The following is a 17888-nucleotide window of genomic DNA, read 5'->3' as shown; positions in this document are numbered from 1 at the left end:
GCCTGCAAAGTACTTAATAAAGCATTCACTGGCTTGGTCACAGTACAATAAATAATCTCCTATGTTGTTGAGCTAGTGTTGAAATGCATGCATCAATGTTTTGTAGAGGGGCTTCTCCAATCAAATTAAACCATCAGTCAAAGTTGGACAGTGTCAGCTGCAGGATGACTGAATTGATGTACAGATGAGAAAGCAGGATGGTAGATGACAGGTAGTGACAGGTAGGAGAGGGTGTAACTTGTTTATTTAGCACTGGGTAACAATTTGTTGTTTATTTTGCATGGTAAAGTATCTAACAAGTAACCGTTACTCACTGTTTAACTGTATGCAATTTCTGAGAATATGTATAGTTCACTGTAACTTTGAAGTTTCTGTTTATACAGCAGCATATGGGTAAGTACAAATATCGCTACGTGAAATGTTGCTTTTTTCAGTTTAAATTGGTAGGATTGCATTGTCGATTGTCCATTGAAAACAATGTAAATTTCCATTAAGATCATTCAGAAGTCCACACTCAGTCCATCAAAATGGTGTGTCTGAACCCATTCTTCGAAGGTATAAGTTTCTTCAAGCGTCCTTCATCCACTGTGTTCTCAAGCTGAAAATAAATACTGAAATGTTTGATTCATATTATATTCATGCCTAAAAACCTATTGTCCCTTTTATTTTGTCAACCTGAATATGGTGGTTTACTGAAGGATTCTCCGGCAGCTGGAGGACAACTCTGCTTTAGTAATTATAGAGCCGGTTCAACAGCACGCTGCAAAATATTTCCCAGTCAATTAACTATTTTGAAGTATGATCACTGTTATGATTTAGGAAACCACTACTGCTGGCGTGAATATTCTGATAACGACTGATATTGACTGAGGATAAAAGCTGACCATAATTGGCATACAATTGGTAGGAGACCATGGAGCTTTAAATATTTGTTGGTCATGGTATATCATGTTTCTCTGGAGGTTCCACTAATCCACAAGAGAGTACCAGTGAAAACTCCAGGCATTGCATTTAATGGCATCGATTTTTCTTCTCCTTGTCCCCGAGACTCATTATTCTCCTCAGAGCCAGTGCATTTTCAAAGTAAAATTCCACAGTTTCCAGCAGGTCTCTGGCAGGTCTCTGTCAAAGTAACCATGTTGCTTGCATGTGGCAGTTTGGTCAGTGACAACAATTTGCTTTTATATGATTCCCTTAACTGCAGTCAAGTATAGAAAATAAGGACTTGCATTATATTGCGACCACCAGACTCAAAGCGCTTTGCAGTCAATGAAGTACTTTTGAAGGAAGTTATGTTAAACTTGTATAAATTACTGATTTGGCCTCAACTGGGGTATTGTGTCCAGTTCTGGGCACCACACTTCAGCAAGAATGTGAAGGCATTAGAGAGATCGCAGAAAATATTTACAAGAATGGTTCCAGGGATGAGGAACTTCATGGACAGATTGGAGAAGTTGGGACTGTTCTCCTTGAAGAAGAGAAAGTTGAGAGGACATTTGATAGAGGCATTCAGAATCATGAGGGGTCCAGTCGGAACAGATTGGGAGAAAGTGTTCTCATTGGTAGAAGGATCAAGAACACGAGGGCACGGATTTGCGATAATTAGCAAAAGAGGCAATAACGACACAAGGAAAAACCTTTACATGCAGTGAGTGGTTAAGATCTGTAATGCATTGGATTAGGAGTGCGGTAGAGGCAGGTTTAATTGAGGCATTCAAGTGGGAATTGGATTAGTATTTATATGGGAAAGATAAGTATAAAGGGATATGGGCCAAATGTGGGCAATTGGGACTAGCTTAGTGGTCAAAGCTGGGCGGCGTGAACAAGTTGGGCCAAAGGGCCTGTTTTCATGCTGGAAACCTCTATGACTATTTTAAAAAGAAGAATGCACAGGGCTATGGGGAGAAGGCTCTCTTGATGAATTGTTCCTTCGGAGAGCCAGCACAGACAGATTGGGCTGAATGGTCATCTTCTGTGCTGTAACCATGCTATGACTCTAAGTGTAGTCACTGTTGTAATGTAGGAAACGTCTAGAGCTAATAAAGGCATGGATAAGGGTTTCCGAATCAACTGAACCACATGGCACAATGTTATGGAAGTGGAATTAGGCAATCTTGGGAGAGATTATTAGCTTGGTAGCTCATCTCAGGATCAAATAAGTTGCAAACAGTCTGGTTCAACCTTCGGCAGTGGTCAGCAAAAGAATGGGCAGTAAATACTAGCAGGTTATTCAACCAGATGAGATGGAATACTTATTGACCTGTTCGATTTGTCTTTGCTTGGAACACACAAGTCTAATATTCTGACAGGGATCAAGGACCACAGGTCGATTGGACCACCCCCCACCTCTATCCAGTTGAGATCAAGTCCCTCAGGAGACTGGACTCATATCCCCCGCATCGTGTGACTCGTTACTAAACAATTTTGTGTATTTACCTCTGAGCTTTTTGTGGTAGCCTCAATCCGAGGCTTTTAATCATTTAAAGGATATTTTTCAGTAAAGGTAAGTTCAGAATCCTTGACTGTGATCCTTTAACATAAAAAATGTGACCTCTGCAAGTAAATTCAAAACACTGAAAAATCCCACGGGTTTAAGGAAGAATGGAAACCTGCATGGCAAAACATTTGGCTTTTCACAGTAACTTCATTGAAGCCTACTTGTGACAATAAGTGATTATTATTATTTGTTTGGCTCATCTTTTTACAGAACATGAAAATTGGTTTGAATCCAGTGTGTCAGTCAAAGAAGCCTGTCGTTGTTTCCAGTTGGAATTGCTCAGGCCTTGGCACAGCCACCATTTGTTTCAGAAGTGATCATCTTATTTCAGAGGGTTTGGACGTTCTGGAATCCTTAAGGTATAGAAAGAAAGACAGCAGCAAAAATCCCATCGAAAAGGAAAGTGCGGTGCAGTCAACGGTTGTTGGATGGCACTTGTTGGAGGAGATGATAACTGACGTTTGCAGAACATAGCAGTAACCTATTACACGGATACTAAAACTGATCAAAAATGTAATGTTAACTTTATCTCAATGGTAATGGAATATAAAAGTGAGGAAATAACACTTCAGTTGTATGTAGCCTTGGTCCATTCCCTTCTCAAGTAAGACATCCAGCTCTAGACACTAAACTTCAGGAAGAGTATTGGCCTTGGAAGGAGTGCAAAGCAGATTCACCAGAATAATATCAGGTCTAAAAGGGTTACATGAATTTGGCTTACATTCTCTTGAGTGTAGAAAGTTAAGGGGTGATCTCATGGAGGCTTTTAAAATGAGAAAGGAATTTTCTAGGGGTAGTGCAGAAAAAAAACTATTCCCTCCAATGGGGGAATCTAGAACAAGGAGGGATAACCTTAAAATTGTAGCAAGGCCATCCAGGAATGAATTCATGAAGCAATCCACACAGAATAGTAAAATTCCAGCTCTCTTTCCCCAAAAGGCTGTGGATATTGACATTTTCTCAAGTTCAATGTTGAATTCCTCGGCCACTGCTTGCGAGGTGTTCCCTTGCTGCTAGATTGTTGACTAATTCTGGCTCTTAACTCATCACAGAGCATGGGGCAGGTGGCTAAATAGCAGGGTTAACAGCCCCCCCAGTGCTTTAAAGAAATAATGCAGTAATATGGTGGAATAGACAATTGCTGGCATGCAGCCACCATAGTAGCTTTACCTTCAGGTATGTAGTAATCTGCACCTACAGTCCTGGAGGCATTCGGGAGTATGTTCCATTGACTGCTTCCCTTCAACAAAAAAGGAAAGAACTTGTGCTTTTTAAAAAATTATTTTTTTCCAAACATTATCAAATTGTCACATAAAAAGGTATAACAAAGCAACAGTAACGACCCTAAATCCCCTATCCCCCCCCCCCCCCCCCCCCCACCCCCATCCCACCACCACCACCAGCTGCTGACCATGAAGATACTGCAGGTAATAAGGAAGGCAAATTGAATTTTAGCTTTTATAGCTAAAGGAATAGAGTATAAAAGTAGGGAAGTGTTGTTGCAACTGTACAAGGCATTGGTGAGACCACATCTGGAGCACTGTGTACAGTTTTGGTCCCCTTATTTGAGGAGGGATGTAGTTGCATTAGAGGCAGTTCAGTTGAGGTTCACTAGGTTGATTCCAGAGATGAGGAGTCTGTCTTATGAAGAGAGATTGAGCAGTTTAGGCTGATATTCTCTGGAGTTTAGAAGAATGAGAGGAGATCTAATTGAGGTATATAAGATGATAAAAGGTATTGATAAAGTAACTGTAGAGCAGATGCTTCCTCTTGTGGGACATTCCAGAACGAGAGGTCATAGTTTTATTAATAATAATAATAATAATAATAATAATAATAATAATAATAATAATAATAATAATCGCTTATTGTCACAAGTAGGCTTCAATTAAGTTACTGTGAAAAGCCCCCAGTCGCCACATTCCGGCGCCTGTTCGGGGAGGCCAGAACGGGAATTGAACCCGCGCTGCTGGCCTTGTTCTGCATTACAAGTCAGCTGTTTAGCCCTCTGTGCTAAACCAGCCCCTCAAGGGATAGCAGATTTAAAACCGAGAAGAGTAGAAATTACTTCACTCAAAGAGTCATGAATCTGTGGAATTCACTACCCCACAGTGCAGTGGATGCTGGGACATCGAGTAAATTTAAGGAGATGATGGGCAGATTTTTAATGAGTAATGTGTTGAAGGGTTATGGAGAACGGGCAGGGAAGTGGAGTTGAGGCTGAGAGGAGATCAGCCATGGTCATATTGAATGGCAGAGCGGGCTTGAGGGGTTGAATTGCCGACTCCTGCTCCTAGTTCTTATGCTCTGCAGCTCAAATCAAAGGACACCAACCATCACTGACAAGGGTTTAGTCATTGCTTGCAATGGTAGCTTGACTCCATTAGAGGATCTTGTTGATGTACAGAGCATTAGTAATGCAAGGATGGGATTGGTGGCGAGGAGCCAGTTGTTTAAGGCAGAGGCTCAGCCTGCTGGGTGCCCCTTTGTGAGCTGTACTTGAAAACAGAGAGCTGTCACTCCTGACAGTGCAATGGACTGACTCTTCAATGACAGTCATCTTGCTGCGAAATTCAGAGATACACCTTCCCTTCCAAACCATACACCATCCTGACATCGGACTATATCACCATTCATTCACTTTTATGCTGTTACTCTGTCAAAAATCTGGAACTCCCCAATATTACTGTGGATGTGCGTACTCAACAGGGATGGCAGCAGTTCAAGAAGATAAGCCCTTTTCAAGGGTAATTCGGGATGAGCAACAAATTCTGGCCTTGCCACAGATGTTCACATTCCATGAAACAATAACAAAAATATTCCAAGAACTTTGGGAGATTACGCTCAGAAGAACTGCTGTGAACAGCAGCCTCTCCCCTAGCCATTGCTGGGGCCGGTCTGGTTCACTGTTTGAACACTTCTCAGCTCATCAGTTTCACTGAAATAACATTCTTTGTTGTCCTTGGCATGCTGTATGCAGCTCAGGAAACCCATATCCTGGCTCATGAAGTCAGATTAAAACTTGAGTTAACTGACTCTTTGCATATTTGATAACTGACCCATCACCTGCAAGGGGGGCTTCCCAATCGGCTGTAAATTCACCTGGGTGGGATCAGGTCAGGTTCCTGACCCAGAGTCACTTTGCGGCTCTTTAACACCCATCCCTGGTCCAGGTCACTGAGGGTTAGTTATCCTGGAAAACAGTTTCAATCCGTCATTTGCCCATTGCTGTGCCTGGGAAACCCATTATTCTGCGTTGTGCTGATGGGTTCCTTCTGAAGTATCTGTGCAATTACAGGGAGAAGCTCAGAGAACTTCAGGGTCAATGGCTTGAGCATGCCGTGCAGATGGATATTAGACTGCAACAGATAATTCAGCTGTGTAGGAAAGGAAAGTTCAGAAAATGATTTAAAAACCATGAATGTTATTCTACTGATCTTCACTTACGTCTGCAAGGCAGGGAGCGTCATTGTCGGGCCCATCAGGTGTTGAACTGAAGGCTGGAGGTTGCTGTGTTGTGCCATTGGGTTGGAAGGTAGCAAAGATGGCCACAATGGGTGTCCTATTGGTGGAAGAGGATGTGATGTTGGCTGCCCCTGAGCAGAGTAGTGATGATGATGGTGCACTGAAGATGGGCGAGGCTTCTCCGCTTTCACAATAAGTGGCACTGCTGACTGAACATCCTGCAGTTGAGGAAGATGGTAACCCATAAGTCTGAGAACATACTGCACACCATTTCACAAAGTGACGGTAGTGCTACACCGATTTGAAGTTAACTTTATTTTGCAATTGCAGCTGAATACATTTCTGTCCAGTAAAAGTTTTAATTTTTTAAATTTTTTCAAAATAAATTTAGAGTACCCAATTCATTTTTTCCAATTAAGGGACAATTTAGCGTGGCCAATCCACCTACACTGCACATCTTTGGGTTGTGGGGGCAAAACCCACGCGAACACGGGGAGAATGTGCAAACTCCACACGGACAGTGACCAAGGGCCGGGATCGAACCTGGGACCTCGACGCAGTGAAGCAGTAGTGCTAACCACTGCACCACCATGCCGCCCTTGTCCCGTAAAGGTTATTTGAGTTCTGCATCACATGCTGCAATTAAAAAGTGTCCAAACACTAACATTCAATTCTGTTCACATCAGTACTTTACTTTTACTTAAAATGTTTTCTACAGAAATTACATAACAGTTCCATAAACAGAATTTCAGTTGGCACTGAGTAACATTCCACTCACAGGCGTCGACTCACCCACACTTGTTTTCTGATGACTTTTATTTATTGTCGTGACATTTCTGTACAAGGTGAGCCAATGTAAGTGCCGGTGAATGGAATAGTTTCAGTTTCAACCACATCAAACACACCCAGCTTGGGTGAAGCACACAGATTTCAAGCTAAAGCCCTTCTCTGCTCTCGTCCAACAAAGTCCCGGAGCTTCAATCAGAAAAATGCCTTCCTTTCTGCACCAGTGCAATATTTCTATTTTTCACACCAATAAGCAAGACCTTGTGTTCTTCTTTCGAGAAATGTGGGGCATGCTGGCATGCATTTGTTCCCCATCCTTAATTGCTCTTGAACTTCTTCAGTCCGTGTGGTGGTGGTATACCTACAGTGCTGTTAGGCAGAAAGTTTCAGGATTTTGGCCCAGTGACAGTGAAGGTACGGCGATGTAGTTCCAAGCCAGGATGGATGTGACGTGGAGGGGGACTCCCATGCATCTGCTGCCCCTGTCCTTCTGGATGGTAGAGTTTGGAAGATGCTGTAGAATAAGCCTTGGTGAGGTGTTGCAGTGCATCTTGCTTGACTAATCTAACAGATTTTTTTGATGAAGTAACAGAAAAGGTTAAATAAAGGAGTGCAATGGATGTAGTCGATATGGAAAAAAGATTTTAACAAAATACCCATTAAAGCTTGGTTTGCAAAATTGAGGCTTGTAGAATAGGAGAATCAGTGTTGGCCTGGATAAAACATTGGCATAAGGAGTAATAGCAGATAGTTGATTACCAGAGTGGAGGATGGTAGACAGTAGTGTTTCCCAAGTGTCAGTGCAAGATTTTTTTTTGATGCATCAGAATGATTTGGATATTGAAATGCATTGTAAATTTTCAAAGTTTGCCAACACTACCAAACCCAGAGGTATAGTAAACTATAAGGATTATACCAGTTGACTGTAACAGAGCATAGATAGGTTAGCAGGATGGGCAGAGACTCTTTTCTGTGCCATCATGACTCTATGGCACACTTACTTGAGATAAATGCTGAGGATCTTTGGCCTCAGTGTAAACCTAGAGAAGTGCCACACTTGGTTCTGAGACACCAACTACCCCAGGTACAGTATAAAGGATGGAATGATGAAGCCTCAGGTGAACCATGAAGAATCTGGAAAGCCTGGCCCCAATCTAATCCAGACTTTGTTATCCAAGCTGCCCTCCCTTACCTATGTGACTAAAACAGCAACACTAAACCTAGTACTGTACCTGAGGTGGAGGCTGCTTTCAGAGACCTATAAGTGCTCTTTAATAATCACTCATGGTCCCAAATATTAGCCAAAAATTGGATTTTCAAACTGATTCTTTGGTGCCAGGTTCGGGAGCTGCATCGAGAAGCATCTCAGACTTTGCCTGAGCAGGAAATCGTTACCAAGGAAGCAATGGTACCCAACAAAACCAAAGTGTCAATTGATCAAACTGGCCACAGAAACCTTGGGGCGTAGCCTATTAAATATCAGTTTCCCCAAGTGACCAATTACAGGCTCCTTAAATGGATATGGTCCAACAAAGAATGAAATGCCCATGTTACTCAAGTGATTTCACTATTCCAGCTCTATCGTTTTGAATTGAAACTTCTGCGACATAGAAACACAGAAAATAGGAGCAGGAGTGGGCCATTCGGCCCTTCAAGCGCCGGAGGAGAGAGCCGGGAGATTTAAAAAGCGCGGGAGGAGAGAGCCGGGACAGCGAAAACAGCGCGGGAGCAGAGAGCCGGGACAGCGAAAACAGCGCCGGAGGAGAGAGCCGGGAGATTTTAAAAGCGCGGGAGGAGAGAGCCGGGAGCAGAGAAAACAGCGCAGGAGCAGAGAGCTGGGACAGCGAAAACAACGCCGGAGGAGAGAGCCGGGAGATTTAAAAAGCGCGGGAGGAGAGAGCCGGGACAGCAAAAACAGCGCCGGAGGAGAGAGCCGGGAGATTTAAAAAGTGCGGGAGGAGAGAGTCGGGACAGCGAAAACAGCGCAGGAGCAGAGAGCCGGGAGATTTAAAAAGCGCGGGAGGAGAGAGCCGGGACAGCGGAAACAGCGCGGGAGCAGAGAGCCGGGACAGCGAAAACAGCGCCGGAGGAGAGAGCCGGGAGATTTAAAAAGCGCGGGAGGAGAGAGCCGGGACAGCGAAAACAGCGCGGGAGCAGAGAGAGCCGGGACAATGAAAACAGCGCCGGAGGAGAGAGCCGGGAGATTTTAAAAGCACGGGAGGAGAGAGCCGGGACAGCAAAAACAGCGTGGGAGCAGAGAGCCGGGAGATTTCAAAAGCGCGGGAAGTGAGAGCCGGGACAGCGAAAATAGCGCAGGAGGAGAGAGCCGGGAGATTTAAAAAGTGCGGGAGGAGAGAGTCGGGACAGCGAAAACAGCGCAGGAGCAGAGAGCCGGGAGATTTAAAAAGCGCGGGAGGAGAGAGCCGGGACAGCGGAAACAGCGCGGGAGCAGAGAGCCGGGACAGCGAAAACAGCGCCGGAGGAGAGAGCCGGGAGATTTAAAAAGCGCGGGAGGAGAGAGCCGGGACAGCGAAAACAGCGCGGGAGCAGAGAGAGCCGGGACAATGAAAACAGCGCCGGAGGAGAGAGCCGGGAGATTTTAAAAGCACGGGAGGAGAGAGCCGGGACAGCAAAAACAGCGTGGGAGCAGAGAGCCGGGAGATTTCAAAAGCGCGGGAAGTGAGAGCCGGGACAGCGAAAATAGCGCAGGAGGAGAGAGCCGGGAGATTTAAAAGGCGCGGGAGGAGAGAGCCAGGACAGCGAAAACAGCGCGGGAGCAGAGAGAGCCGGGACAGCGAAAACAGCGCCGGAGGAGAGAGCCGGGAGATTTAAAAAGCGTGGGAGGAGAGAGAGCCGGGACAGTGCTGGGAGAGGTGAGTGCACAAAAGGTGTGGAAGGAGTGCCTTTAGACATAGAGTGCTGATTGGAACAGAGTGCATCTGAGTTTAGGTGAGTGACTGAGTTGGGGTGAGTGGCTGTGTTTTTGTTGGTGTTCGGGTTTATCCTTGAGGTTTTATAAAGAAATGTTTTTTTTTTAAATATTTAAATTAATTAACTAGTTGAATACGGCTGGACAGGTGATGTGCTGTTGCTGTATGATGATGGAACTGGTGGATCCCATTGAGACCGCCAGTGACCACATCTGCAGCAAGTGTTGGCTGCTCGAGGAACTTCGGCTCAGAATTGATGAGCTGGAGACCGAGCTGCACACACTGCGGCACATCAGGGAGGGGGAACATTACCTGGACGCTTTGTTTCAGGAGGCAGTCACACCCAGTAGAATAAGTACTGTTAATTCGGTCAGTGGTCAGGGACAGAGTGGTGTGACTGCAAGGGAGGCAGGTAGGGGGAATCCTGAGTTTAGGAGTTGAGGAGCCTCAGCCCTTGACCTTGTTCAACAGGTATGAGGTACTTGCTCCCTGTGTGGATGAGGAAGAGGGCTGTAGGGAGGATGCGTTGACTGACCACTGCACCGTGGTACAGGAAGCCATTCAAGAGGGGGGGGGCAAAAAGACAAGTGGTAGTTGTAGGGGTTCTATAATTAGGGGGATTGATGGCATCCTTTGTAAGCCAGATCGGGAGTCCCGCATGGTATGTTGCCTGCCCGGTGCCAGGGTGAGGGACATCTCTGATCGGCTTGAAAGGATTTTGGAGAGGGAGGGGGAGGATCCAGTTGTTGTGGTCCACGTTGGGACTAACAACATAGGTAAGACTAGGAAAGAGGACCTGTTTGGGGATTATCAAACACTAGGGACTAAATTAAAGAGCAGGTCCTCCAGGGTTATAATCTCTGGATTACTACCCGAGCCACGTGCCAATTGGCATAGGGTTGAGAAAATTAGAGAAGTTAACACGTGGCTAAAGGAGTGGTGCGGGAAAGAGGGATTCCATTTCATGGGGCATTGGCATCAGTACTGGGGCAGGAGGGATCTGTACCGTTGGGACGGTCTTCACCTGAACCATTCTGGGACCAGTGTTCTAGCGAATAGGATAAATAGGTTGGTCACAAGGACTTTAAACTAGCAAGTTGGGGGGAAGGGAAGTGTGAAGCTATGGACAGTATAATGGTTAATGGAGATCAAGGCAGCAGGTTACGTGACAGGTTATTATGTAGAGATATGGGTTCAAAGACAAGGAAAATTAGGAGAAAGGGTAAGAGGAACAATAAATTGCGAAAAGTTACTGATCAAGGTGTTAGGATTCATAACAAAAACATAAAAAACAGCATAAGTGTACTTTACCTGAATGCTCGTAGTATACGAAATAAGGTAAATGAGTTGATGGCGCAAATCATCGTGAATGACTATGATTTAGTGGCCATTACTGAAACATGGTTAAAAGATGGTCACGACTAGGAGTTAAATATCCAAGGGTATCAGACTATACAAAAGGATAGAATGGACGGTAAGGGCGGTGATGTAGCTTTGTTGTTTAAGGATGGCATCCGGGCAATAGTAAGGGATGATATTGGTGCTATGGAGGACAAGGTTGAATCAATTTGGGTGGAAATCAGGAATAGTAAGGCGAAAAGGTCACTGATAGGAGTAGTCTATAGGCCGCCAAATAGTAACAGGATGGTAGGGCAGGCAATAAGCAAAGAAATAACGGATGCATGTAGAAATGGTACAGCGGTTATCATGGGAGATGTTAATCTGCATATCGATTGGTTTAACCAGGTTGGTAAAGGCAGCCTTGAGGAGGAGTTTATAGAATGTGCCCAGGATAATTTCCTGGAACAGTATGTAATGGAACCTACAAGGGAACAAGCGGTCCTAGATCTGGTCCTGTGTAATGAGGCAGGATTGATTAATGATCTCATAGTTCGGGATCCTCTTGGAAGGAGCGACCACAATACGGTGGAATTTAAAATACAGTTGGAGGATGACAAGGTAAAATCAAACACTAGTGTTTTGTGCTTAAACAAAGGCGATTACAATGGGATGAGAGAAGAACTAGCTAAGGTAGACTGGGAGCAAAGACTTCATGGTGTAGCAGTTGAGGAACAGTGGAGAACCTTCCGAGCGATCTTTCACAGTGTTCAGAAAAGGTTCATACCGACAAAAAAGAAAGACGGTAGAAAGGGGAAAAATCGACCGTGGATATCTAAGGAGGTGAGGGAGAGTATCAAATTGAAGGAAAAAACATACAAAGTGGCAAAAAGTAGTGGGAGACTAGAGGACTGGGAAGTCTTTAGGGGACAATAGAAAGCTACTAAAAAAGCCATAAAGAAGAGTAAGGTAGACTATGAAAGTAAACTGGCTCAGAACATAAAAGCAGATAGTAAAAGCTTCTACAAATATATAAGACAAAAAAGAGTGGCTACGGTGAATATTGGTCCTTTGGAAGATGAGAAGGGAGATTTAATAATAGGAGACGGGGAAATGGCTGAGGAGCTGAACAGGTTTTTTGGGTCAGTCTTCACAGTGGAGGACACAAATAACATGTCAGTGACTGATGGAAATAAGGATATGATAGGTGAGGACCTTGAGATGATTGTAATCACTAAGGAGGCAGTATTGGGCAAGCTAATGGGGCTAAAGGTAGACAAGTCTCCTGGCCCTGATGGGATGCATCCCAGAGTGTTAAAAGAGATGGCTAGGGAAATTGTAAACGCACTAGTGATAATTTATCAAAATTCACTAGACTCTGGGGTGGTCCCAGAGGATTGGAAAGTAGCAAACGTGACACCACTGTTTAAAAAAGGAGGTTGGCAGAAAGCGGGTAATTATAGGCCGGTAAGCTTAACTTTGGATGTAGGGAAATTGCTGGAATCTATCATTAAGGAGGAAATAGCGGGGCACCTGGAGACAAATTGTCCCAATGGGCAGACGCAGCATGGGTTCACAAAGGGTAGGTCGTGTCTGACTAATTTGGTAGAATTTTTTGAGGACGTTTCCAGTGCAGTAGATAACGGGGAGCCAATGGATGTGGTATATCTGGATTTCCAGAAAGCTTTTGACAAGGTGCCACACAAAAGGTTGCTGCATAAACTAAAGACGCATGGCATTGAGGGTAAAGTGGTAGCATGGGTAGAGGATTGGTTAACTAACAGAAAGCAGAGAGTGGAGATAAATGGGTGTTTCTCTGGTTGGCAACCTGTAACTAGTGGGGTCCCTCAAGGATCAGTGTTGGGCCCGCAGTTGTTCACAATTTACATAGACGATTTGGAGTTGGGGACCAAGTGCAATGTGGCAAAGTTTGCAGACGACACTAAGATGAGTGGTAAAGCAAAAAGTGCAGAGGATACCGGAAGTCTGCAGAAGGATTTGGATAGGTTAGGTGAATGGGCTAGGGTCTGGCAGATGGAATTCAATGTTGCCAAGTGTGTGGCTATCCATTTTGGAAGGAATAACAGCAGAATGGATTATTATTTAAACGGTAAGATGTTAAAACATGCCGCTGTGCAGAGGGACCTGGGTGTGCTGGTGCACGAGTCGCAGAAAGTTGGTGTGCAGGTGCAACAGGTGATTAAGAAGGCTAATCGAGTTTTGTCTTTCATTGCTAGAGGGATGGAGTTCAAGACTAGGGAGGTTATGCTGCAATTGTATAAGGTGTTGGTGAGGCCGCATCTGGAGTATTGCGTTCAGTTTTGGTCTTCTTACCTGAGAAAGGACATATTGGCACTGGAGGGAGTGCAGAGGAGATTCACTAGGTTGATCCCAGAGTTGAGGGGATTAGATTATGACGAGAGGTTGAGTAGACTGGGACTGTACTCATTGGAGTTTAGAAGGATGCGGGGGGATCTTATTGAGACATATAAAATTATGAAGGGAATAGATAGGATAGATGAGGGCAGGTTGTTTCCACTGGTCGGGGAAAGCAGAACTAGGGGGCATAGCCTCAAAATAAGGGGAGGTAGATTTAGGACGGAGTGTAGGAGGAACTTCTTCACCCAAAGGGTTGTGAATCTCTGGAATTCCTTGCCCAGTGAAGCAGTTGAGGCTCCTTCTTTAAACGTTTTTAAGAGAAAGATAGATGCCTTTCTAAAGAATAAAGGGATTCGGGGATATGGTGTATGGGCCGGAGAGTGGAGCTGAGTCCACAAAGATCAGCCATGATCTCATTAAATGGCGGAGCAGGCTCGAGGGGCCAGATGGCCTACTCCTGCTCCTAGTTCTTATGTTCTTATTATGATCATGGGTGATCATCCAACTCAGTGACATGTCCCTGCTTTCGCCCCATATCGTTTGATCCTTTCGCCCCAAGAGCTATATATAAGTCCATCTTGAAAATATACAGGGCGTGATTCTCCGGCCTCGTTGCGCTCTCGCTCGAACGAAACGAGGTCGTGAATAGGGGGAGAGGTGGAAAACAAGAACCGCGCCAGGCGCCAAACCGTTTGCGATGCAACCGGCCCACTCCCGCAGGTGAAATCGGGATCCCCCCCCTTAGTGTGGCAAGAAACCAATTATCACCACTTAAGCCCCATTTCCATACAATTAACGGGAACGACCCCATATCCAATGATCTCCCGTCATTCAGCGGCCTTCCCAGAAAGTGGTCACGCTGGCACATATTAGTACTCCTTTTTAAAAATGTGAACCTGGCGGACGGGCTGCTGCGGGGAGCCGAGGAAGTAAACAGCCATCTTCTCTCACAGGCAAAGAGCTTGGGGATGCTGGGCATGCTGCCCTTGTGCTCGGGCAGGGGCGACAGCAAGACAACCCTGCTCATGTACTCAATCCTCTTGCTATGAAAGCCGACATACCTTTTGCCTTTTGTGAGGCGATGGTGGGAAGGGGAGGGGGTAGAATGGGTTAGGATAGAGGAGGAGTCCTGTCGTGGGTCCAGTTTAAGGGTGATGGTGGTGTTGCCAATCCGCCAAGCAGATGCTCCGAGAGCACCGTGGTGCAGTCCACGGTGAAGATCTGGAACCAGCTGAGGAGGCACTTCAGGATAGAGGGGTTGTCGGTGTTAACGCCGTTGTGTGAAAATCATGGGTTTGAGCCGGGGAAGGGATTGATGGCACGTATAGGAAGTGGAGAGAAGTGGGGATGGTTAAGGTGAGGGATTTGTTTCTGGAAGAAGGGTTTGCAAGTACAGATGAATTGAAGGAGAGGACAGAGCTCCCGAGAGGAAGTGAGTTTAGGTACCTGCAGATAAGTGACTTTGCGCGAAAGGTTTGGAAGGAGTTCCCCAGGTTGCCAAGGTACCCCCCTGCTGGAGCGACTGTTGCTTCCGGGTGTGGAAGGGGAGGGCAGGATCGGAGGCATATACTGGTGGCTGGGAGAACAGGGAGATGAGTGGGTGGTGAATCAAAAACATGGTCAGACAGAATGTTCCTGGATGCCTGTCAATACCGTTTCCCAGTTAAATATGGTAAAAAGAATGGGTGGACAGTGGCAGGGAAATGATGGGGAAAAAAAGCATCCTTGAAGGACAAGAGGCATCGGTGTGGAGAGACAATTCGGAAATGGAGGGAGTGGACACAGGAACTTGTAGGTGAAGGGGAGGCTGTACCTCCGGGTTAACTAAGAGAACACAAAAGGACGCAGGGAGTTTGTTAGTGATACACTGAACTCAGAAATAATACAGATCCCGATGCTGAACACCATAGCAGGTAATGCCACCCAACTGCAAACTCCCCCAACTACACTGTGTCCCAGAGCGGCAAGAAAATCCATGTAACTGGCTTCTAGATCAGCTTCATGTGGTCATGTACTGTACTGCGAGAATTTACCCAGAGAGAAAACAGGAAAAAAATAGTCAGCCGAACTTTGGAGATCATTTTTGGCAAAATTCTGGCGACCCATTTTACACCATCCAATGGCCCACCAGTGGGTCACAATCTCCACTTTGACAAACACTGGTTAAGAGGGGATTTGAGGAAAAACATTTTCACCCAGAGGGTGATGGAAATCTGGAATGCACTGCCTGAAGGGGTAGTTGAGGCAGGGAACCTCACAATCTTTAAAAAGTACTGGGTGAGCACTTGAAATATCGTGATGTGGAGATGCCGGCGTTGGACTGGAGTGAGCACAGTATCAAGTCTTACAACACCAGGTTGAAGTCCAAAGGACAACACCAGGCTAAAGTCCAAATCACTAGCTTTCGGAGCACTGCTTCTTCTTCAGGTGAGCACTGCTCCTTCACCTAAGGAAGGAGCAGTGCTCCGAAAGCTAGTGATTTGAAACAAACCTGTTGGACTTTAACCTGGTGTTGTAAGACTTCTTCTTGAAATATCGTAACATTCGAGACTACGGGCCAAGTGCTGGGAAGTGAGATTAGTGTAGGTTCGAGTAGTTGTTTTGTCAGGCAGACTCGATGGGCCAAAGGACCTCTTCTGCACTGTACAATTCTATGATCTCAGGATCGTAAATTCAAAAAACTTTGTTTTATAAAATCAAAACATATGTTGCCGTTCAGTGTGCAAAGATTCTATGTTCTAGATAAAGTGCAGGAAATGCATGGCTGAGGCCATCTGGATGATTTGTGGTCAGTTCTGAGGGAGGACCACAACTAAGTTGCCCATGGAGGACAGGTTGTCAGTACTAAAGGAAATCCACAGCCCAAGCAATCCCATGGATGTAAAGGGAAATGTACTTAGGTTGGTCCACAGCTCATACAATCTCAGGTGAACATTGCAGAAGGTCCACAGTGCAAACAATCTGATTGGGTGACAGGCAATCAGTACTGAGGTCCATGGCTCACATGATTCCATGGTTGATGGGTGGTGAGTACTGAGGAAGGTTCATAGCCCTGTGGGGGGGAATGAGATTAACAACAAACTGGTTTGTCAGCAGAACATTCCTACCTGTCCATGAGAGACCACGGGACCTATAGAACTGCCAGGCTGGGAAAATGCCATTGGAGGTAATGCCTTCAACATCATATTATGCATAATTATCTGGTGCATCTGTGCATTTTGCATTAACATCAGCTCAACCATATCTGTAACAAGTTAATGAAAGATTATAATAAACATAAAGCTTAGCTATGGGGGTACATTTCATATAAAACATATCCTTCCAGCTAAACATTGTAAAAACTTACACCAAACGTGGTTTTTTTTTCATTCATGGGATTATGGGTGTGGCTGGCTACCCCGAATTACCCTGGAGAAGGTGGTGATGAGCTGCCTTTTTGAACCACTGCAGTCCATGTGGTGTAAGTACATCCACAGTGCTGCTAGTTCTAGGATTTTGACCCAATGACAGCAAAGGAACAGGGATATATTTCCAAGTCACAATGGAACACTGCTTGGAGGGGAACTTCCAGGTTCCCAGGCATCAGCCTCCCTTGTCTTTCTAGATCATAGCCGTAATGGGTTTGACAGGTGTTACCTAAAGAGCCTGAGTAAGTTCCTGCAGTGCATCTTGTACGACCCGATGGCCTACATCGAGAGTTCGAAATGGGGTAGCTGAAGAGGTTATGATTGTGATGGTTATGATTTTCCAGAATTCCCTAGATTTTACAGCAATTCCAGCAAATTAAAAATTAGCAAATGTAATCCTGCTAGTCAAGAAAGATAGAGAGAGAAAAGAGGGAACTAAGGCAAGGTAACCTGACATTAGTTTTTCTAACAAATATTTTTACTGAATTTTACATTTGTACACTATACAGAGGGGATTGAAAAGGTTATTATTTACAATTTTACATTCCTTTCCTGTTTTTGACATTCCTCCCCACCGCCCCTGTTCTCCCCCATCCCTTTTCTGCTATCCTGGCTCTGTCTTAGGCCATTTCTTTCACCGTGGATGTTATTATCTATCATTCGTCTTGTTTTTGTTCTTATGCCTTTGTGGGGAGCTGTGGTGGGGGGGGGGGGGCTCTGGCCCCCACCAATCTCTCCCTGGGTGCCATCCTGGTGTTTCCTTGGATTCCTCCTTTGCTGCCCCACCACCCCTCCCCGCCTTGTTCCTTCCACTTTGTGTGGCTCAGATGGTTCCTATTGGTCCCCCGTCCCCCTCCCTTCCTATCCGTTGTTGGGTTCAAACAGGTCTTGGAGAGGTCGACGAATGGCCCCCACACTTTGTGGAAGCCCTCGCCCGACCCTCAGATGGTGTATTTGGTCTTCTCCAGGTGGAGAAATTCTGCCAGGTTGTGGTGAACGTATTGCTGCTACAATTCACCACTGCATTGTATTGTATTATGTTGATGCCCTTGTGGGCTCTGCCTGTGGCTCCGCCCCCGGGGGTGG

At 45.4% G+C, this 17888-nt stretch overlaps 1 protein-coding gene across 6 annotated transcripts in view; it reads right to left on the bottom strand.

The window, feature by feature from the left end:
- Window positions 1-227: 227 nt before the first annotated feature.
- The window catches only part of c2h21orf58 (chromosome 2 C21orf58 homolog), a 165863-nt gene continuing 148202 nt past the window's right edge, over window positions 228-17888 (bottom strand). For 2 of the 6 annotated variants that reach the window (XM_072483952.1, XM_072483938.1), the window contains 4 exons: window positions 16503-16639; window positions 5945-6180; window positions 3668-3732; window positions 228-611 (listed from right to left, as the gene is read on the bottom strand). In XM_072483952.1, the coding sequence (XP_072340053.1) occupies window positions 568-611; window positions 3668-3732; window positions 5945-6180; window positions 16503-16639 (482 nt within the window). In that variant the 3' untranslated portion in view covers window positions 228-567. Of the gene's footprint in view, window positions 612-3667; window positions 3738-5944; window positions 6181-16502; window positions 16640-17888 lie in introns of all 6 variants that reach the window. The other 4 variants (XM_072483950.1, XM_072483942.1, XM_072483945.1 and 1 more) reach the window with 4 other exon arrangements.

Source organism: Scyliorhinus torazame, chromosome 2 (assembly GCF_047496885.1).
Source record: "Scyliorhinus torazame isolate Kashiwa2021f chromosome 2, sScyTor2.1, whole genome shotgun sequence".
NCBI classification, from domain to species: Eukaryota; Metazoa; Chordata; class Chondrichthyes; order Carcharhiniformes; family Scyliorhinidae; genus Scyliorhinus; species Scyliorhinus torazame.
This window is presented reverse-complemented; position numbering and strand designations above follow the sequence as displayed.